Source organism: Molothrus aeneus, chromosome 11, assembly GCF_037042795.1.
Source record: "Molothrus aeneus isolate 106 chromosome 11, BPBGC_Maene_1.0, whole genome shotgun sequence".
In the NCBI taxonomy this organism is placed as follows: domain Eukaryota; kingdom Metazoa; phylum Chordata; class Aves; order Passeriformes; family Icteridae; genus Molothrus; species Molothrus aeneus.
Window position 1 is genome coordinate 13,356,167 of NC_089656.1, and position 20,494 is coordinate 13,376,660.

Sequence of the window (20,494 nt, forward strand, 5' to 3'; positions counted from 1 at the left end):
CCCCCAGCATCTTCTCTCCACAGCTAAGAACCAACCCAGTGCCACAGAGAAGCACAGGGATAAATCCTGGTTGTGATCCTGTTGGGTCCCGTGATATTACAAGCCAAGAGAAATGTCCTCATTACTTCCAGAATATTGAAGTCTAATAAATCCTGTCCTGCCTTATAGGATTTATTTTTTCATTCATTGCTAGGAGACTCAGTCCTGTGTAATCCTATTGCTGCTCCAGGAGGTGGGGAGCAGCTTTCCCAGCACAGACCTGGCAGGGCTGTGGGCAGGAGCAGGAAGCCCCAGCTGAAGCTGCTGGTCCCAGCAAACATCCAAGTGCCAGCCCATTTCCTGGTGTGTCCCACTGTCCCAGAGCTGTGCCCTGTGTTTGATTCACCAAAATGAATCTCATCCAATGGCTGGGGCACGGCTGGGCCAATGGGACATTAATTGGCTTCTAGCCAATTAATATGGCATGGCTCAGAACAGCCTGCTCCCCCTGTCCATTGTACATCTGCCATGCTCCCCCAGATCCCACTTTGGAGTCCTCCTACACCCTCTCACATCATATCCAGCAGGAAAAGCTGCAGAAAGCCAGGAATAGGTGGGCCCAGCCCAGCCAGTCCCCTGCCTGTGCAGAGCCAGCCATGCCTGGCTCACTGTACACCAGGGACTCTCTGGAAGACAATGATGGACACATGAATATGGCTGGAAAATATGCCACTGAAGTGTTTTCCATAGCAACCGTTACTGGGGCAACCTGCATCCCAAGGAGCATCCATCCCAAAGCACCCAGCCCTGTGTCCAGTGGACCTGGCAGGGAATCACAGCGTGGGACTGCCACCAGCAGCAGCACAGGGATGCTCTGGCAGCCAATCCAGCTCTGAGTGTCCCCAGTGCTGCAGGGCCCCTATAATGCTCCACTTTTCCTCTTCTTTTTGGCATTTCATTTTCTCAAAGGTAGGAGAAGCCTAAGGAAGATGTGCAGGTGCCTGTTGCTCCATGGGTGCTTGGCTGTGGAAGCAGGGATGTGCAGGAGCAGTTGCCAGCTTGGGGTGCTCAGCAGATGCAAGCAGTGATTTTTGGCTCTGATGGACCAAAAATGGGATTGAGTTTGACAGTGAACACTTTGATCTGAGCATCAACACAGGGAGAGGGAAAAGTGATATTCCCACTGCTTTTAAGTCCAAAAGCAGGAAGCTTATGGCCCCTCAGCACCTGCCTGTAGTCATATGGTGGCAGCTTCACCCCAGGGACACCTCAGGGATCCCAGGAGACCCTCACTGCTGGCCTGGTGGGCCCACACCAGACTCAGGGTCTCCAAAGGAAACACACCCTGGCTTCACTGGGCAGAGTGGTGGAGGAGAGGCTGGGGATCCCTGAGCCCATCCCAAGGATGCCCCCCGTGCTCAGTGCCTGCGCTGTCACCACTGTAACCAACAAGAGGAAACCACAGTGCTGAGGCTGCGCCTGCCGGGGCAGCTGCGGTTTGCGGGCTGACCGCAGCCCCTGCCACCACCGGATGTCTCCCACCCACAGCTGTGCCTCAGTTTCCCTTTCTGCACTGATACACAGGGACACTTGCCTCCAAGCTGGGGACAGTGGTGGTGGCACAAGCACTGCTTTCTGGGGAAGGGCACGTGTTTGCAATCTGGCCTCAGCTCTGCCGCTGCACCCTGGTGTGGCCTGAGAGTAACCCCAGGGGGTGACAGGAAATGCCGTGAGGGGGATGGCGGCCAGGAGGCACGGGCACAGTCAGGGGCACATTCCTGGCCTGTCTCCACACGCACCACTTGCTCACTGGCCTGCAGCTCTCACACAGGCCCACTCATTGCCCACTTGCCCATGACCTCACTGCCTGCAGGCACCCCTTGTGTCCCTTCCTTTGGCTCTCTATGTGCTCTGGCTCTCACACGCCTGGGGAGCAGCACAGGTGTCCGTGCAGCTTGTGCATGTCCATAGGCCCTGTGCCCCCACGCAGCCCCATGTGTGCCTCCCACAGCTCCCAGCTGCAGCCGCCCTCCCAGCCTGCTCCCAGCTCTCTGCAGATGATGGCAGGGACTGTGGTACAGCATACAGTGATGCCAAACCCAGGCTTACCAGCTGTTGGGCTGCCCATGGGCCATGTAGCCAGGCTGCTCGAACAGGCCAGACAGGCAGCTGTGTGCCAGGGTGTGCCATGTGAGCCATTGCACCTACAGCTACCCATTACCTGCCCCTTGTATGCCCCTGCTATACACACCATCCCCATTACACAGCCCAGAACTCCCCAGTTACCTTACTGTTAACCCTTTATTGCACACCCCAGAACTCCCCAGTTCTGGGGTGCGCAATAAAGGGTTATCCCCAGTTACCTTACTGTTACCCTTTATTGCACACCCATTCCACACCTGCTAGACACCCATTAACCTTTAATGACCCTTTATCATTACACACCCATTGCAGAGCCTTTTTCCTTCATTTACACATTGCATATAGCTTTTGTTACACACCAAGTGCAGGCTCACTACAACACCTGTTGCACACTCTTCAGTGCACACATCTGTTGCACGCCTGTTCCACTCCCCTTACCCTTTGTCGCAGTTGGTCACACCCCTTGGCCGGTATCACAGCCCCTGGACCGGTATCACACCCGTTCCGCTCCTTTTACACGCGCGTACCTCACCCTGCGCCCCCGTGCCCGCCCCGCCCCGCGCCTGAGGCCCCGCCCCGCGCCTGAGACCCCGCCTATTTCCCCGCCCCTCGTCCCGGGCCCCGCCCCCCGGGCGGGCGCAGCCAATGGGGGCGGGCGGAGCCGCCGGGCCGGGCGCGCGCGGCGCTATAACGATCCCTACGGCGCCGCCGCCGCCCGCGCGCCCCGGCCCCGCCGCCCCCGGCCCGGCCCGGCCCGGCCCTCGGCCCCGCACCCGGCCCGCTGCGGCCGGAGCGGCCCCGCGGGAAGATGAACTACCTGGTGAGCGGGGACACGGGGGGAGGACAAGGGGGCGTGCGCGGGGACAGGTAGGGCGCGGGGGAACGGCTGCTGGGGGGCCCTGTTGGAGGAGAAGGATGATGAAGAGGAGGAGGAGGAGGAAGGCCTCAGCCCTCTCACCGCTCGGCCCGGGCAGGGCCTCTCCTGTGCGGCCGATCCCCCTGGCGTGACCTTGGCCGAGCTCCCCCGCTCCGAGACGGCCAGGCCTTGCCTGCTCCCCTCCCTCCTGGCGGGGCAGGGAGCTGCGGGACTTGTGGGGGGCCCAGCAGGGCCAGGGGCCTCCCCAGGCCTCCGCCCCACCGGGCGGGGCGGCACCGGCGGCGGGCAGGGCCGCGGGACAGCCGGGAGTCCGGCCCTGCCATCCCGGGCGGGCCGCGACCCGTCCCGCCGCCGCGGCCCCGAGCAGCGCTGGCAGGTGCCGCCGGGGCCCGGCTGGGGGACCCCGCGGGGTGGAAGGGGCCCGGGCCCGACGACGGGTGCCGTGCGATGGCCACGGCCACGGCTGACTCACCGCCCCGGCACTTCCTCCCAGTCGGCGGAGGGAAGGGGCGGGAGAGGCAGAGGAGGCCCCCCGAAACCGGGGAGGCGGAAGGGCCCGGCCCCTTCCCGGCACCACCTCTGGGAAGGGTGGGTTTTGCTCCAGCGAGGAATCCCGCGGTGGCTGGAACGGGGAGATCCAGCTGGCGGGAACTGCGCGGAGAAGCCCCCGGCCCGCGGGGCTCCGTCCCGGTGCTGAGCTGCCGCCCGCCGGGATGACGCCCCACCGGCCGGCGGGGCCCGGCTCACCGCCCCGGCGCGGGGCTCTCTTCCAGAACGTGCTGGCCAAGGCGCTGTACGACAACGTGGCCGAGTCCCCGGACGAGCTCTCCTTCCGCAAGGGCGACATCATGACGGTGCTGGAGCGCAACACGCAGGGGCTGGATGGCTGGTGGCTCTGTTCGCTCCATGGCCGGCAGGGCATCGTTCCCGGGAACCGCCTCAAGATTCTCGTGGGGATGTACGACAAGAAGCAGCCGCAGCAGCAAGCGCCTGCCCCGGCACAGGGGCAGGCACCGCCGCAGCCATCTGTACCCCAGCCGGCTCTGCCCTTCCACCACCAAGGGGGCTACACCCCGCTGTCGCCCGCCTCGCAGTACACCTCCATGCACCCTGCTTATGCACCCCAAGGGGACAATGTCTATCTGATGCCAGTCCCCAACAAGGGACAGCAGGGTCTGTACCCGGGCTCAGCACCCACTGGACAGTTTCCTCCTGCCCCAGCTAAGCAGCCTTCCACCTACCCAAAGCAGGCACCTCCCCACACCTTCCCCAACCCCGGCCAGGAAATCTACCAGGTTCCCCCCTCCCTGGGCCAAGCAGCAGAGGCGTACCCAGGGGGCTCTGCTAGTCCCCCCCAGGATGTCTACCAGGTTCCTCCTTCAGCTGGTCAGGCTCAAGAAATCTACCAGGTGCCACCGTCATTGGACATGAGGAGCTGGGAAGGGCACAAGCCCCAAGGAAAGGTAGGATGGGGAAACTGGACTTGGGAGTGTGTTGTGTTTGTGGGGTGCTCTGTGGTCCATGGGTACAAGTGGGTGGCACAGCTTGGGCTTTTCACCTTGGTACACTTGGAGCAGGCAGCCCATGTGCCCATTGCTGGGGTTGTGTGGGCATCCTTGCCCACACTGCTGGCAGGAGTGGGCGCACTGGGAGAGTCCCTGCAGTGGCTGAGGTGCCCTGGGTGGTGTGAGCTGCCCCTCTTGGGGCTGGCACAGCATTCAGCACTCTGGTACTTAGGGTCTCTTATGTGGGCTCTGCTGGTGTCACCCAGGGCATGGCAGTGTGTTTGGTATGGGCACAGAGTGTTGGTATCCCAAGAGCTATTTTGGGATGCTGGGTTCTGGAGCTGTGGAAGTAGCTGTGGTACCCAGCACAATGCTGTGAGGTTTTGTTCCTCCTGGGAGCGCGCACAGGAACAGACAGGCAGTGCCAGCGTTTCCCGACTGTGCCAGGCAGCCTGCCAGTACTTGTAGGTACACTGGTGAGGCAAGGGTGAGGCACCAGGCTGTCCCCAGCATGGAGCCTAACGGCTCCATCCTGGACACCAGCCTCCTTCTGGCTCTGCCCCTACCCTGGAACGTCATCCCGGGGAAGAGGAGTGAGGTGCTTTCAGTATCGTGTTTTCCAGGAAGGCTACTCCAACTCACCCCTGGGAAGCAGCCAGGGAGGGGAGGGAGCTGCCAAATCACAGCCAGGGCACAAGGAACATCCGAAAAGGAAGAACCAGCCCAACACCTCAGCCCTCCTTGGCACTGGTTGGGCAGGGTGCCATTACCCTCTGGGTTTGGTTATTTTCCGCTCTGGTGTCACCATGAAGTGACCCATTCACGTGCAGAGCTGTGGGTCGGGAGGGGTCTCCAGGTGTTGGCAGATCCCGGCCCATGCCTGGATCGGCCGTTGCTTTCTGCATGCCACGGCTGTGCCGGCCGGGCTTTGTCTCTCGCTGAGACTATCGCCGCTATAAATAACCGGTGATATCATCCCGTCCCCGGCACCGCCGCACACCCGGCCGGGGAGCGCCCTCCCGTGGCACCGGGCAGACCCTGATTCCAGGCAATCCAGTACGGAATCCAAACCATCCTCTCTCTGGCCCCGTTGCTGGGTTTTGGGGGAACGATGCAGGGTGGGAGATGCTCGGTAGTGCCCACATCATGTCTTTTCCCTCTTTCCAGGTGCTGGTGCCCACCCGTGTGGGCCAGGTGTACGTCTATGACTCCCCCAAGGGTGAGCAGGTTGAGTACGATTTCCCTCGCCACCTAATCTCCACGGGCTCCCAGGAGATCTATGATGTGCCACCTGTCCGAGGAGGGGTCCCGAGTCAGTTCAGCCAGGAGGTGAGCCTGCTTGGGGTGTCAGGGGCATCTCTGGATCTGCCCTTAAGAACGGGTCACAGCCTGAGATCCATACCAGGCTAAATTGCACCCAAAACTATGCTTTATGGACCTCAGTGCCACTCCTGAGCACCTCCACCATTCTCAGCTGGTCCCTGAGAGCAGGTGGGTGGCCACACCATCTCTCTGACACATCCTCCTGTGTTCCCCCTCTCCAGGTCTATGACACTCCTCCCATGGCAGTGAAGGGTCCCAATGGGCAGGACCCGGGGCAAGAGATCTACGACGTGCCCCCCAGTGTAGAGAAGAACTTGCACCAAACTGTAAGTGCTGCTGGGAAGCTCCCAGCTTCTTTGTGTAAGAATGACAAACAGATTTTTACAGGGAGAAAAATAATTTACTAAATCAGTCTCCCCAGAGATGTGATGATGTCCCTGGCACTGGAGGCTTTCAGAATGCCAAGGAATGGGTTGCTGGATGTTCACATCCAGGGGATGAGGTTGGACAAGATGTCAAAGTCCCTGCCAACCTGGGCTACTCTAGGATTTTTTGATTCCTGTGCCAAAGGGCAGGGGCATCCCTGAGGTGCATGGCTTCATCCCAGTGCCCACCCAGTGATGTCTTGGATGCTCCTGGGAGGGGAAGGTGGATGCCCTTGCATGCCCTGCAGCTTGGGGCAGCCAGCCTGTGCCTCCACACCTGCCCCAGGCCAGCTCTCCCAGCAGTGCTGACAGTGCCACTGCTCTGCCCTTGCAGGTGTACGATGTCCCCCCCTCAGTGAGCAAGGACGTGCCCGATGGCCCAGCGCGGGAGGAGACCTACGATGTGCCACCTGCCTTTGCCAAGCAGAAAGCCTTCGACCCCTCCCGCCACCCCCTGATCCTGGCCCAGCAGGAGCCCTACTTGCCAGAGGATGTCTACGATGTGCCCCCGGCAGCTGGGAAAGGTGCTCCTGAGCTGCCTCTCTCCCATGAGATCTACGATGTGCCCCCCAGCCTCAAGAAGCTGGGGGGATCCAGCTTCCCCTCCCAGGAGGTGTACGATGTGCCCCGGGACCTGCACGCCCCGGGCAAGGGCTCAGTGGACACGGAGGGCGAGTACATCTACGATGTCCCACCACAAGTAGACCGCGAGGCCAAGGGTGCTGATGCCAAGCGCCTCTCGGCTTCCAGCACAGGCAGCACCCGCAGCAACATCTCCACATCCTCGCTGGACGTGGTGCCTGTGAAGGAGCCGGCTAAGGGAGCCGGCAAGGAGTTCTCCCTGGACTTGGATGCCGCCATGGAGACACTGGCCAAGCTCCAGAGTGGCGTCAGCAGCGCTGTCTCCTACCTCATGTCCTTTATCAGCACCAACTGGCGCAGCCCCGAGCACATGGAGGCCAATGCTGCCAACATCCGTGGGGCAGCCGAGGGCGTCCGGACGGCCCTCCGGGACCTGCTGGAGTTTGCCCGGGGGGCAGTGGGCAATGCTGCCCAGGCCTCTGACCGCTCTCTCTACACCAAGCTCAGCAAGCAGCTGCAGAAGATGGAGGAGGTCTACCAGGCCCTGGCACGGCACGGCCAAGCGCTGGACGCTTGCCACTGGGCCCCCAGTGCTCTGGCCAGCAGCAAGCCAGGCACAGATGACTTGGAGCACTTCATCATGCACTCACGTGGTGTTCCTGATGACACTAAGCAGTTGGCTTCCTTCCTGCATGGCAATGCCTCCCTTCTCTTCAAACGGACAAAGCCGGCGGGGGACAGTGGTGGCCATGGGCCCCCTCACCCCTCCGACAAGGCCAGCAGCATCCAGTCACGGCCCCTGCCCTCCCCTCCCAAGTTGCTGGCCCAGGAGTCACCTGATGGGCCCTACGAGAACAGCGAGAGCGGCTGGATGGAGGATTATGACTATGTCCATCTCCAGGTGGGCACGGGTATGGGGGCTGCTTCCCACAGGGAGTGTTTATGATGGTAGCTCTCTGCCACAGGGGGAATTAGGCAGCTCTGCTTCTACCTATGTTTTGCTCTTACCCTCCAGCTTGAGGGCTTTGTGGACCAGGGATGTCCCAGGGCAGGGGGGGCTCTCTGGCAAGGCTGATGTCGCTGACCCCTTCCATGTCATGCCCCTGCAGGGCAAGGAGGAGTTTGAGAAGACCCAGAAGGAGCTGCTGGAGAAAGGCAACATCATCCGGCAGAGCAAGGACCAGCTGGAGCACCAGCAGGTAAGGGCACTGGGACAGGCAGGTGGGTGCTGCTATGCACAGGGCCCCATGTCTTGCTTCTGTTGTAACCTCTGCTGCTGGTCTGACCACAGCCTTCTTCCCTGGATGTTCTCATGGTGCATTCTACCTTGCCTTCCATACCAGTGCTGTGCTAGTAAAGAGGGGAGTAGGCACTTTGATCCTGGAGAGGAGCCTAGCATGGCTGTCCTGGGGCTAGTGCTGTCTCTCACTGTGTTCCCTGGGGCTGGTGGCTCCATGGAGGGGAGCAGGTGCTGGCTCAGTGGCCACCCTGCCCCATGCCTGTCTCTCCCACAGCTGAAGCAGTTTGAGCGGCTGGAGCAGGAGGTGACGCGCCCCATCGACAACGACCTGTCCAACTGGAGCCCCCCCCAGCACTACAGCCCCGCGCGGGGCGGGGGGACACTGTGTCCTGCTGACCGCCAGCTCCTCCTCTTCTACCTGGAGCAGTGCGAGGCCAACCTCACCACGCTCACCAATGCTGTCGATGCCTTCTTCACTGCTGTCAGCACCAACCAACCTCCCAAGATCTTTGTGGCCCACAGCAAGTTTGTCATCCTCAGTGCCCACAAGCTTGTCTTTATTGGGGACACGCTGTCCCGCCAGGCCAAGGCCCAGGACGTCCAGCACAAGGTGATGCACTACAGCAACCTCCTCTGTGAGATGCTCAAGGAGATCGTGATGACCACCAAGGCAGCTGCGCTCCACTACCCATCTCCTTCCGCCTCCAAGGACATGGTGGAGCGTGTCAAGGACCTCGCCAACAGCACGCAGCAGTTCAGGATGGTGCTGGGCCAGCTGGCAGCCATGTGAGGGCCACTGTCCCCTCTCTCTGGCCCCCACCCTTCCCCAGACACGCATTCCCCTCCATGCAAGTCCTCTCCACCCGGTGTAAGCAGACATGTACATAGAGACTCCCACGCACACCGGGGGGCTGGGGCTCTGTGGGAATAGAGGTGAGGGGCTGCAGCCATCATACCCCTTCCTCCTCCCTCTGGCCAGGGGCCAGGAATGGTTTGAGCTGGGCCTGTAATGAAGCAAAGCTGGGAGATGGATCTGTGTCCACTCCTTCCCCACTGTCCTCTCTCCATACAAACCCGGCAGCCAGTTCTGGGCTGAAGGGCATGGGGCCAGGTCCCTGGTGAGCCAAGGATGTGCCTGGCAATTTGAGATGCCCTTTGTGATGCTGTGGCTGCTCTGCTCTCGGGAGGACTCTGCGGTGGACTCTGGAGAACTCCACGGTGGCCAAGAGATTCTAATGGTGTGGAAGCCATCCCCTGTGATGGTGGGACAGTGTGACAGAGATGGGTTGTACTGTCCCCTTGTGTGCTGGAGGCTGGGGATAGGGGTCCCCAGGGGGGTTAGGGGTGGTGGAGAGCTGCTGGGGCAGGAAGGGGCTAACTTGTGCGTTCTCACGTCTCGGGTTGTGCTACAGTACCAGCTGTAACCGAAACGCGAACTGAAATTGGTGCCTTTTGAACACAGGGGAAGCTTCCGCTGGTTCCCGGAGCTACCACGTGGCAGCCCCCTCCAAAACTTGGCCCCAAGTCCCTCAGCAGTATAAAGATTTGCCTAGAAACACCCCTTATCTCCTGGGTATCTGCATGTACCTGCTGGGGTGAGGGAGAGGCCCTGTGGCAGGACTGGGGAGATCCTGTCCTCCTAAAAAAACTCCTAGCCTTTGGAGACTCCTGGTGCACAGAGGGTTACTGGCATGCAAGGGATGGGCCTAAGAGGGTTGGGGGGAAATGAAGGGTGGTATTGCAGGGCATTGGGGTCACATGGCGCTAGAACCAGTATCAGATGAGTGTCCCTCACAGCACCTTGCCAGAGGCCATGGTCACCATGGGCCCTATGGGTTTGGTGTGGCAGAGACGATGGTAGCCCGTGACCCCAAGCATTCCTGGTCCTGGCTATCCATCCCTTACAGAACCTCAGGAACCATGGCACCCTCTCTGCTACTGCCCTGGAATCAGCACACCAATGGACACCCACAATCAGCAGCTCCTCAAGTATGTCCTCATCACCAGCCCCTACATTGCTGTCACCCCCAGCCCCATGATCCCCCTGATGCCCACAGTACCGACAGGGAACCAGAGCCCGGTGCCACGCAGGTGCTTATTGAGGGCCTTGCGGGTGACACCGGGCTCCACCGTCACCGAGAAGTCCTCGAGGCTCAGCTCTGCGATGGCGTCCATGCGGCTCAGGTCAAAGCAGACGCCGCCCTGGCACAGGGGCACCCGGGGCTGTGGGCATGACCGGGCACCCAGAGCCCCTGGGGGTCAGAGGTGCCGGGGCAGCCCATACCTGCACGGCATTGACGCCTCCTTCCAGGCCGGTGCCCGTGCCGAAGGGCACCATGGGCACACGGCAGCGGTGACAGAGGGCTGCCAGCTCCTGCACCTGCCCCACCGCCTGGGGCCACACCACCACGTCCGGGGGGGCACAGCTGGGGCACAGGCAGCACCATTGACCAACTGACTTGACCCTCCCCATGGCCCTTGCCCAGCCTGGCACTTGTCACATGCCCCTTCCCTTCCCCACGGCCCCTTGTCTACCCAAACATTTCCCATTCCCAGACCCGGCCCTTCCCGGATGACCCTTCCCCTTCCAAAGGCTCTTGCCTTCCCCACCTCTTCCCTTCCCTATGACCCTTCCCCTGGTCCTTCCCCTGCCCAGGGCTCCCAGTCCCAGGGGCACTCACGGGTGCATGGACTCATCGTGGCCGTGCTGCTCCCGCACCGCTGTGGCCGTGGAGACATTGGGGGCCCCGACCACGGCCCTCAGGGCCTCCACGAAGTCAGGGGGCAGCGAGGGCTGGGGGGGAACAACGAGCACCCGTCAGGGGTGCCCTGGGGAGGGTCTGACCGTGGGCACGAGGCCGAGTGGCCACGTCAGGAGCTGAGTGGCCTTTGGAGCCCCGGCCCCACCTTGGAGCAGCAGCTGCGGCGCCCCAGGGCTGCCGCCAGCGCCAGCACCCTCCGCAGGGCCATGTTGCAACGGGACAAGGACGGGAACATGGGAACTGCACAGGACCGGGACATTGCCCTCCCCCGCAGCCTGTCTGGCCCTCCCCCATGCTGACACCTTAAGGTGGCTCCAGCCACACGCCCGTGTGTCCCTGCCAGAGGGACCTGGGTCCCACCAGTGCCTGTGCTCGTGTTCCTGTGCTGTCCCCTGCCTGGGCCGAGTCACTGCGTTCACCATGGTCCCACCATCACAGGTGTCCCCATGCCTGCTCAAGTATCCCTGCAGCAGGACAGGGGTCCATGACCCCATAGGAGACCACATGTCTCCACACACCTCCCTTCCCAGAGAGGAGTCACCATGTCCCATTGCCCATCTGTCCCCATTCCCAGCCAGGGGTCCCCATGCCCCCTGTCCCTCTGTTCCCGTGCGCAGCCAGGTTTCTCCATTTGGGCACAGGAGTCACCATGTGCCCCTGTCCATCTGTCCCCATCCCCAGGCAGGTGTGCCCAAGTCCCCCTGTCCATCTGTCCTCATTTCCAGCCAGGTGTCCCCATGCCCCCTGTCCATCTGTCCCCGTTCCCAGCCAGGTGTCCCCATGCCACTCAGCACTCCTGGACAGGTGTCCTCCTGCCCAGAGCATTGACCCCAGCCCACCGCATGCCCCCACCCTCAGCCGGGGGTCTCCCGGCCACCCGCCTGCCCCGTGCCCCGCTCCCGGGCGTCCCGGCGTGGTGACAAGGACACAGTGTGCTCAGGGGGTGGCAGCGTTTATTGCAGGCCTCAGTTGGCCTCCAGGATGGAGTCGATCCAGTCGCGGAGCTTGGTGACGCGGGCGTACACGCCGGGAGTCTTGGTGTCGCAGGTGCTGCTGCCCCAGGAGACGATGCCCACCAGGTTCCAGGCACCGTCCTTCTGGCACACCAGCGGGCCCCCGGAGTCACCCTGCACGGGGCAGCGGGTGAGCGCCGGCCCGGGGCCCGGGGCCAGCGGGCAGCGGGGGCCGGGGGCACCTACCATGCAGGAAGAGGCTCCGTCGGCACCGGCGCAGACCATCACGTCGCGGATGCGGAAGCCCCAGAACTCCTTGCACTGGGCGTTGGTGAGCAAGGGCAGAGCCACCTGCTGCAGCACCGCCGGAGTGTGTGCGGCTGCGGGGAGAGGGCAGCGTCAGCGCCGGCACCGGCACCGGGAGCGCAGCGGGAATGGGGAAGGGGCTGGGACGGGGAGGGCGGCACCCTGAGGATGGTGGAGATGGGGACAGGATTGGGTCAGGCTTGGGGAATGGTGATGGGATGACGAATGGGACTGGGACAAAAATGGGCATACGGGGATATGGGAATGGCATGGGGATTCGGATTCAGATTGGCATGGGGACCGGATGGGAGATTGCCATGAACATTAGGATTCCGATGAGGACAGGGACTGACCATATGGATGAGGAAGGGGACAGGCAAGACAGCAGACAAGGACGGGGATTTGGATGAGGCAGGGGACAGGAATGGGGATGGGGACAAGAAAGTGCAGTCACCGTTGGAGTCAGTGAGCCCCCAGCCAGTGGTGACGCAGGTCATTCCCCCCGGGAATTCGTCAGTGGCCTTGGGCAGGCAGACGGGGGACACGCGATCCGACAGCTGCGCCGGAGTGGCCAGTTTGATCAGGGTGATGTCGTCGTGGATGGTCAGCATGTTGAACTTGGGGTTCTTGAAGACCTGAAGCACGCAGCACTGCTCTCAGCACCTGCACCCCCTGCCAGGGTGCCGGGCACTGGGCACTCCACAGGGATCAGTAGGGACCTTGGGGACCAATGGGGGCTCCGGGGGTACTCCTGTGGGTCCCGTGATGGCAGGGTGTCTGAGCTGCCGGGCCCAGTCCCTGGGACACTGGGGAGCAGGGACACCCCAGGTCACGTCCCCTGCCGGGATGAAATGGACCCTGAGGCCTGAGCTCCTATCCCTTGGGAGTTCCTGGGAACATGGGGACATCCAGGGCACCTGACCTGAAGGATGAGTGGGAGCAGGGACACCCCAGGGGACTGCAGTGCAGGGATGTGGGACACCATGGACACCCCGGGGAACCCTGACCCTCCGGAGAAGGGGACCCGGGGACTCCTCAGGAGCACAAAGCCCAGGACAAGGGGGACCCGGACATAAGCCCCCAGGCCGCCTGTGGTGGCCGTGGGATCCCGCAGGCACACGGACCCCGCCCCGCAGGTACCTTCTCGATTTTCAGTTCCTGCTGATCAGGGCCGGGGGCGTCCTGGTCGTAGGCGCCCACCACCACGGTGTCGGTTTTCCTGGGCACAGGCAGGCACTGAGCACGGCACACGGGCACAGCGGGTTCCCAGGGCACCCTGTGCCCGTGCCCAGCCCCGGCCCGGCCGGCAGCACAGCCGGTGCCTACCTGATGCCGCAGTGGGCAGCGGTGACCACCCAGTTCTCGCTGATCAGGGACCCGCCGCAGAAGTGGAAGCCGTTGTTGCGCTGCCGGGGAGAGCTGCCCTCAGCACCCGGCACCAGCGCCGCCACCAACGCCGGCGTGCTCCGTGCCCGGCCCCCACACGGCACCCACCCCTGCCCCCGGCCCGCCCCGGCCTCTCACCTGCAGGGACACCTGCCATGGCCAGGACCCTGCCACCGCCGCCTCTCCGTTGACGATGCGGTTGTAGCCACGGATGACGGGTGTGATGGCGGGCACGCCGCAGTCTGCGGGGCACAGGCGGCCGTGGGACGGCGGCTCCGGCCACCCCGGCCCCGTGTCCCCTCCCCACCCCTCCCGCCCGCCCCAGCCCCGAGCCCACCCCGCCAAGCCCCACGACCCCACGCACTCTCAGGGAGGGCGGCACGGGCAAAGCCCGCCAGGGCCAGGCAGCTCAACACCCACAGCAGAGCCATTGCCACTTGTGAGGACTGACCTGCCCGGCACCCGCTGGCTCTTATATGCACCCCTGGGCACCTCCCTGCTGCCGCTGGCCTTGCCACCGTGGCCTTGGGAGATGGCGTGGCAGCTGGTGTGGTGCTACTGGCACATTGCCAGTACTGGAAACTTCTCACACAACTCTTTCCTGTCCCAGGCACCTGGACCTCTGGATGAACCCCTGTCTGGGTGGCAGTGGTATGGTGCCACCGGCATATTGCCAGTACTGGAACCTTCTCACCAAACTCTTTGGTGTCCCAGGCACCTGGAGGTCTGGATGAACCCCTGTCTGGGTGGCAGGCTGGAAGGGCTGTACAGACCCAGCACTTGGTGAACTCCATGGTCCTTCCGAACTCCACAACTCCATGACAAATTGTGCGGGCAGCCTAGAAAAACCCACTGTATCTTTGGCTACAACTGCAGCATCCTGAGCAGCACATCAAGGGAGGGGATTCTGCTCCTCTACTCCACTATGCTGAGACCATGCATGCAGTGCTGTGTCCAGCTCTGGGACCCCAATTATGAAGGACATGGGCGAAATGGAATGATTCCAAGGACATTTAGGAGCCAGCATTTAGTCCAGGCCAGCGCTGTCCCACAGCCATAGCCAAGGATATTGGCTCCAGGTGCCACGTTCCCAGGCCATTTCCTGGGAGAAGTTCCAGCTGCCACGCCATCTCCCAAGGCCACGGTGGCAAGGCCAGCGGCAGCAGGGAGGTGCCCAGGGGTGCATATAAGAGCCAGCGGGTGCCGGGCAGGTCAGTCCTCACAAGTGGCAATGGCTCTGCTGTGGGTGTTGAGCTGCCTGGCCCTGGCGGGCTTTGCCTGTGCCGCCCTCCCTGAGAGTGCGTGGGGTCGTGGGGCTTGGCGGGGTGGGCTCGGGGCTGGGGCGGGCGGGAGGGGTGGGGAGGGGACACGGGGCCGGGGTGGCCGGAGCCGCCGTCCCACGGCCGCCTGTGCCCCGCAGACTGCGGCGTGCCCGCCATCACACCCGTCATCCGTGGCTACAACCGCATCGTCAACGGAGAGGCGGCGGTGGCAGGGTCCTGGCCATGGCAGGTGTCCCTGCAGGTGAGAGGCCGGGGCGGGCCGGGGGCAGGGGTGGGTGCCGTGTGGGGGCCGGGCACGGAGCACGCCGGCGTTGGTGGCGGCGCTGGTGCCGGGTGCTGAGGGCAGCTCTCCCCGGCAGCGCAACAACGGCTTCCACTTCTGCGGCGGGTCCCTGATCAGCGAGAACTGGGTGGTCACCGCTGCCCACTGCGGCATCAGGTAGGCACCGGCTGTGCTGCCGGCCGGGCCGGGGCTGGGCACGGGCACAGGGTGCCCTGGGAACCCGCTGTGCCCGTGTGCCGTGCTCAGTGCCTGCCTGTGCCCAGGAAAACCGACACCGTGGTGGTGGGCGCCTACGACCAGGACGCCCCCGGCCCTGATCAGCAGGAACTGAAAATCGAGAAGGTACCTGCGGGGCGGGGTCCGTGTGCCTGCGGGATCTCACGGCCACCACAGGCGGCCTGGGGGCTTATGTCCGGGTCCCCCTTGTCCTGGGCTTTGTGCTCCTGAGGAGTCCCCGGGTCCCCTTCTCCGGAGGGTCAGGGTTCCCCGGGGTGTCCATGGTGTCCCACATCCCTGCACTGCAGTCCCCTGGGGTGTCCCTGCTCCCACTCATCCTTCAGGTCAGGTGCCCTGGATGTCCCCATGTTCCCAGGAACTCCCAAGGGATAGGAGCTCAGGCCTCAGGGTCCATTTCATCCCGGCAGGGGACGTGACCTGGGGTGTCCCTGCTCCCCAGTGTCCCAGGGACTGGGCCCGGCAGCTCAGACACCCTGCCATCACGGGACCCACAGGAGCACCCCCGGAGCCCCCATTGGTCCCCAAGGTCCCTACTGATCCCTGTGGAGTGCCCAGTGCCCGGCACCCTGGCAGGGGGTGCAGGTGCTGAGAGCAGTGCTGCGTGCTTCAGGTCTTCAAGAACCCCAAGTTCAACATGCTGACCATCCACGACGACATCACCCTGATCAAACTGGCCACTCCGGCGCAGCTGTCGGATCGCGTGTCCCCCGTCTGCCTGCCCAAGGCCACTGACGAATTCCCGGGGGGAATGACCTGCGTCACCACTGGCTGGGGGCTCACTGACTCCAACGGTGACTGCACTTTCTTGTCCCCATCCCCATTCCTGTCCCCTGCCTCATCCAAATCCCCGTCCTTGTCTGCTGTCTTGCCTGTCCCCTTCCTCATCCATATGGTCAGTCCCTGTCCTCATCGGAATCCTAATGTTCATGGCAATCTCCCATCCGGTCCCCATGCCAATCTGAATCCGAATCCCCATGCCATTCCCATATCCCCGTATGCCCATTTTTGTCCCAGTCCCATTCGTCATCCCATCACCATTCCCCAAGCCTGACCCAATCCTGTCCCCATCTCCACCATCCTCAGGGTGCCGCCCTCCCCGTCCCAGCCCCTTCCCCATTCCCGCTGCGCTCCCGGTGCCGGTGCCGGCGCTGACGCTGCCCTCTCCCCGCAGCCGCACACACTCCGGCGGTGCTGCAGCAGGTGGCTCTGCCCTTGCTCACCAACGCCCAGTGCAAGGAGTTCTGGGGCTTCCGCATCCGCGACGTGATGGTCTGCGCCGGTGCCGACGGAGCCTCTTCCTGCATGGTAGGTGCCCCCGGCCCCCGCTGCCCCCGCTGGCCCCGGGCCCCGGGCCGGCGCTCACCCGCTGCCCCGTGCAGGGCGACTCCGGGGGCCCGCTGGTGTGCCAGAAGGACGGCGCCTGGAACCTGGTGGGCATCGTCTCCTGGGGCAGCAGCACCTGCGACACCAAGACTCCCGGCGTGTACGCCCGCGTCACCAAGCTCCGCGACTGGATCGACTCCATCCTGGAGGCCAACTGAGGCCTGCAATAAACGCTGCCACCCCCTGAGCACACTGTGTCCTTGTCACCACGCCGGGACGCCCGGGAGCGGGGCACGGGGCAGGCGGGTGGCCGGGAGACCCCCGGCTGAGGGTGGGGGCATGCGGTGGGCTGGGGTCAATGCTCTGGGCAGGAGGACACCTGTCCAGGAGTGCTGAGTGGCATGGGGACACCTGGCTGGGAACGGGGACAGATGGACAGGGGGCATGGGGACACCTGGCTGGAAATGAGGACAGATGGACAGGGGGACTTGGGCACACCTGCCTGGGGATGGGGACAGATGGACAGGGGCACATGGTGACTCCTGTGCCCAAATGGAGAAACCTGGCTGCGCACGGGAACAGAGGGACAGGGGGCATGGGGACCCCTGGCTGGGAATGGGGACAGATGGGCAATGGGACATGGTGACTCCTCTCTGGGAAGGGAGGTGTGTGGAGACATGTGGTCTCCTATGGGGTCATGGACCCCTGTCCTGCTGCAGGGATACTTGAGCAGGCATGGGGACACCTGTGATGGTGGGACCATGGTGAACGCAGTGACTCGGCCCAGGCAGGGGACAGCACAGGAACACGAGCACAGGCACTGGTGGGACCCAGGTCCCTCTGGCAGGGACACACGGGCGTGTGGCTGGAGCCACCTTAAGGTGTCAGCGTGGGGGAGGGCCAGACAGGCTGCGGGGGAGGGCAATGTCCCGGTCCTGTGCAGTTCCCATGTTCCCGTCCTTGTCCCGTTGCAACATGGCCCTGCGGAGGGTGCTGGCGCTGGCGGCAGCCCTGGGGCGCCGCAGCTGCTGCTCCAAGGTGGGGCCGGGGCTCCAAAGGCCACTCAGCTCCTGACATGGCCACTCGGCCTCGTGCCCACGGTCAGACCCTCCCCAGGGCACCCCTGACGGGTGCTCGTTGTTCCCCCCCAGCCCTCGCTGCCCCCTGACTTCGTGGAGGCCCTGAGGGCCGTGGTCGGGGCCCCCAATGTCTCCACGGCCACAGCGGTGCGGGAGCAGCACGGCCACGATGAGTCCATGCACCCGTGAGTGCCCCTGGGACTGGGAGCCCTGGGCAGGGGAAGGACCAGGGGAAGGGTCATAGGGAAGGGAAGAGGTGGGGAAGGCAAGAGCCTTTGGAAGGGGAAGGGTCATCCGGGAAGGGCCGGGTCTGGGAATGGGAAATGTTTGGGTAGACAAGGGGCCGTGGGGAAGGGAAGGGGCATGTGACAAGTGCCAGGCTGGGCAAGGGCCATGGGGAGGGTCAAGTCAGTTGGTCAATGGTGCTGCCTGTGCCCCAGCTGTGCCCCCCCGGACGTGGTGGTGTGGCCCCAGGCGGTGGGGCAGGTGCAGGAGCTGGCAGCCCTCTGTCACCGCTGCCGTGTGCCCATGGTGCCCTTCGGCACGGGCACCGGCCTGGAAGGAGGCGTCAATGCCGTGCAGGTATGGGCTGCCCCGGCACCTCTGACCCCCAGGGGCTCTGGGTGCCCGGTCATGCCCACAGCCCCGGGTGCCCCTGTGCCAGGGCGGCGTCTGCTTTGACCTGAGCCGCATGGACGCCATCGCAGAGCTGAGCCTCGAGGACTTCTCGGTGACGGTGGAGCCCGGTGTCACCCGCAAGGCCCTCAATAAGCACCTGCGTGGCACCGGGCTCTGGTTCCCTGTCGGTACTGTGGGCATCAGGGGGATCATGGGGCTGGGGGTGACAGCAATGTAGGTACTGGGGATTCCTTTAGGCCTGGGCATTGTGGGAGTGTTGGGGGTCCTGTGGTGTCCACAGGTATGCTCTGCTCCCAGGGGTGCCCATGTGAATGGGAATGTCATGGCCCCATTGCTTTTGGGAGTGCCCATAGTTTTGCTGCTGTCCGAGTCCCAGTGATGTCGATGTGCGATCCCCACCTGCCTCCCCTGCTCATCCCCTGCTTGCAGACCCTGGGGCTGATGCCTCGCTGTGTGGCATGGCGGCCACAGGTGCCTCGGGCACCAACGCCGTGCGCTACGGCACCATGCGCCCCAACGTGCTCAACCTGCGCGTGGTGCTGCCCGACGGGCGCCTGCTCCACACCGCCGGCCCTGGCCGCCAGCCCAGGTGGGCGCTGGGGGGCTGGGGGGCCATGCTGGGCCGGCCCTGTGCCAGGTGAGTGCCCGCTCACCAGCTCTGTGCAGAAAGCGGGCAGCCGGCTACGACCTGACCTCGCTCTTCGTGGGCTCTGAGGGCACCCTGGGCTTCCTGACCCAGGCCACGCTGCGCCTGCACCCGCTGCCTGAGGCCACCACTGTCACCATCGCCTCCTTCCCCAGCGTGGGGGCAGCCGTGGCCTGCACTGTCCAAGTGCTGCAGGCCGCCGTGCCCGTGGCCCGCATTGGTGAGTGCCCGCAGCCAGAGATGGGGGTCCGGGTGCCAGTGCTCGAGTCCAACACTGCCTCCTCCCACCCAGAGTTCCTGGATGAGGTGATGGCTGATGCCTGCGGCCGCTTCAGTGGGATGGGGCTGCCAGTGGCTGCCACGCTCCTCCTGGAGCTGCACGGCTCCCGGCGTAGCCTGGCTGAGCAGCAGCAGCAGACGGGTATGGCTTGGAATATGGAGGAGGAGGGAGTGTCTGGGGCTGGGGGCCATGATGGACACCCAGGGATGAGGGATGGGTGCCCAGGGACAGGGGGATCAGGGTTTTCTGAAGTGAAGCATGGTGCTGGGGAGCCATGATGTAGCACTGGGGTGAGTGATGGATGTCCAGGGCATGGGACAGTGGGACCAGGAGTATCCCAGGATGTGGATGGGTGCCCAGGATGAGCACTGGAGGCCCTGGGTAAGGGCTGGGTGCCTGGGGGTGCCGTGGGTCCTGTCCCAGAGCTCCTGGTCACCTTCAGAGGAGATTGTGCGACAGAACGGTGGCTCCGGCCTGACCTGGGCGGAGGGGCAGGAGGAGCGGGAGCGGCTCTGGTCCATGCGCCACAACGCCTGGTACGCTGCCCTGGCCCTGCGGCCCGGCTGCCAGGTAGGCACAGGGGTGGGGATGATGGCAGCAGCGCCCATGGTGCTCTGAGTGCCACAGCTCTTCCCTCCCTGGCCCAGGGCTACTCCACGGATGTCTGTGTGCCCATCTCCCGCCTGCCTGACGTGGTGGTGGAGACCAAGCAGGACCTGCAGGCCTCCAAGCTCACCGGTCAGCAGGGTCACAGCCTCCTGGGACAGAGGGGAGTGGGGGGTCACCATCCTCCATGCCCCACCCCATCTGAGCCGTGGCCTTGCAGGACCCATGGTGGGACACGTGGGCGATGGCAACTTCCACTGCATCCTCATCTTCAACTCCCAGGACCCGGAGGAGGCCCAGCGCATCCACGCCTTCACCCAGCGCCTGGGAAGGTGGGGCCAGGGTGCTCTGGGGGGCCGGGGCTGGACGGACAGATGTCCCCATCCCCTGCCCTTCCCTGTCCCACAGGCGGGCGCTGGCAGCAGGGGGCACCTGCACTGGGGAGCACGGCGTGGGGCTGGGCAAGCGGGCACTGCTGCAGGAGGAGCTGGGCCCAGAGGGCCTGGACACCCTGCGCTCCATCAAGGCTGCACTCGACCCCCACAACCTCATGAACCCTGGCAAGGTGCTCTGAGGGGGAGCACCAGCACTGAGCTGGCACTGGGGAGCCTCAGCCCCTGGAGTCAAGGCCAGGGTGG

The 20,494-nt window shown here is 64.0% G+C and overlaps 4 protein-coding genes across 7 annotated transcripts; 3 read left to right on the top strand and 1 right to left on the bottom strand.

Annotated features, from left to right (window-relative positions):
- Positions 1 to 3,445: 3,445 nt before the first annotated feature.
- On the top strand, positions 3,446 to 9,631 carry BCAR1 (BCAR1 scaffold protein, Cas family member). The gene is given in 7 exon segments (XM_066557490.1): positions 3,446 to 3,524; positions 3,527 to 4,461; positions 5,671 to 5,832; positions 6,048 to 6,152; positions 6,586 to 7,734; positions 7,943 to 8,032; positions 8,348 to 9,631. Coding segments are annotated over 7 exon segments (3,036 nt in total). The 3' UTR covers positions 8,864 to 9,631.
- Positions 9,632 to 11,771: 2,140 nt separating this feature from the next.
- LOC136561244 (chymotrypsinogen 2-like) lies at positions 11,772 to 13,911 on the bottom strand. Of its 2 annotated transcripts, none has more exons than XM_066557463.1 (7): positions 13,863 to 13,911; positions 13,619 to 13,722; positions 13,421 to 13,500; positions 13,235 to 13,313; positions 12,549 to 12,729; positions 12,035 to 12,168; positions 11,772 to 11,962 (listed from the first exon to the last, which is right to left on the bottom strand). In XM_066557463.1, the coding sequence occupies exons 1-7, from the start codon at positions 13,909 to 13,911 to the stop codon at positions 11,801 to 11,803; spliced, it is 789 nt and encodes a 262-aa protein (XP_066413560.1). In that variant the 3' UTR covers positions 11,772 to 11,800. The 2 variants fall into 2 exon arrangements, with proteins under 2 accessions (XP_066413560.1, XP_066413559.1); XM_066557462.1 differs by having other exon boundaries at positions 13,845 to 13,911.
- An 800-nt stretch (positions 13,912 to 14,711) lies between these two features.
- On the top strand, positions 14,712 to 16,853 carry LOC136561254 (chymotrypsinogen 2-like). Of its 2 annotated transcripts, none has more exons than XM_066557473.1 (7): positions 14,712 to 14,778; positions 14,901 to 15,004; positions 15,123 to 15,202; positions 15,310 to 15,388; positions 15,894 to 16,074; positions 16,455 to 16,588; positions 16,663 to 16,853. In XM_066557473.1, exons 1-7 carry the CDS (start codon positions 14,712 to 14,714, stop codon positions 16,822 to 16,824), a joined length of 807 nt encoding a protein of 268 aa, XP_066413570.1. In that variant the 3' UTR covers positions 16,825 to 16,853. The 2 variants fall into 2 exon arrangements, with proteins under 2 accessions (XP_066413570.1, XP_066413571.1); XM_066557474.1 differs by having other exon boundaries at positions 14,712 to 14,760.
- Positions 16,854 to 17,367: 514 nt separating this feature from the next.
- LDHD (lactate dehydrogenase D) lies at positions 17,368 to 20,430 on the top strand. Of its 2 annotated transcripts, none has more exons than XM_066557570.1 (11): positions 17,368 to 17,487; positions 17,758 to 17,870; positions 18,126 to 18,267; positions 18,350 to 18,491; positions 18,754 to 18,913; positions 18,991 to 19,190; positions 19,263 to 19,391; positions 19,693 to 19,820; positions 19,898 to 19,988; positions 20,077 to 20,188; positions 20,265 to 20,430. In XM_066557570.1, the coding sequence occupies exons 1-11, from the start codon at positions 17,368 to 17,370 to the stop codon at positions 20,428 to 20,430; spliced, it is 1,503 nt and encodes a 500-aa protein (XP_066413667.1). The 2 variants fall into 2 exon arrangements, with proteins under 2 accessions (XP_066413667.1, XP_066413668.1); XM_066557571.1 differs by lacking the exon at positions 17,368 to 17,487 and adding an exon at positions 17,531 to 17,644.
- The last annotated feature ends 64 nt before the right edge of the window (positions 20,431 to 20,494 follow it).

What these genes read in the sequence shown, in the direction of transcription:
- LDHD (XM_066557570.1), top strand. Translation starts at nt 17,368, where the DNA reads ATGGTGAACGCAGTGACTCGGCCCAGGCAGGGGACAGCACAGGAACAC. An exon ending in GTGGCTGGAGCCACCTTAAG is followed by an intron (nt 17,488 to 17,757) that starts GTGTCAGCGTGG and finishes GTTCCCCCCCAG; the next exon opens with CCCTCGCTGCCCCCTGACTT. An exon ending in TGAGCAGCAGCAGCAGACGG is followed by an intron (nt 19,392 to 19,692) that starts GTATGGCTTGGA and finishes GGTCACCTTCAG; the next exon opens with AGGAGATTGTGCGACAGAAC.
- LOC136561254 (XM_066557473.1), top strand. Translation starts at nt 14,712, where the DNA reads ATGGCTCTGCTGTGGGTGTTGAGCTGCCTGGCCCTGGCGGGCTTTGCC. An exon ending in CATGGCAGGTGTCCCTGCAG is followed by an intron (nt 15,005 to 15,122) that starts GTGAGAGGCCGG and finishes TCTCCCCGGCAG; the next exon opens with CGCAACAACGGCTTCCACTT. An exon ending in GGGGCTCACTGACTCCAACG is followed by an intron (nt 16,075 to 16,454) that starts GTGACTGCACTT and finishes CTCTCCCCGCAG; the next exon opens with CCGCACACACTCCGGCGGTG.
- LOC136561244 (XM_066557462.1), bottom strand. Translation starts at nt 13,911, where the DNA reads ATGGCTCTGCTGTGGGTGTTGAGCTGCCTGGCCCTGGCGGGCTTTGCC. An exon ending in CCGTGCCGCCCTCCCTGAGA is followed by an intron (nt 13,723 to 13,844) that starts GTGCGTGGGGTC and finishes TGTGCCCCGCAG; the next exon opens with ACTGCGGCGTGCCCGCCATC. An exon ending in CATGGCAGGTGTCCCTGCAG is followed by an intron (nt 13,501 to 13,618) that starts GTGAGAGGCCGG and finishes TCTCCCCGGCAG; the next exon opens with CGCAACAACGGCTTCCACTT.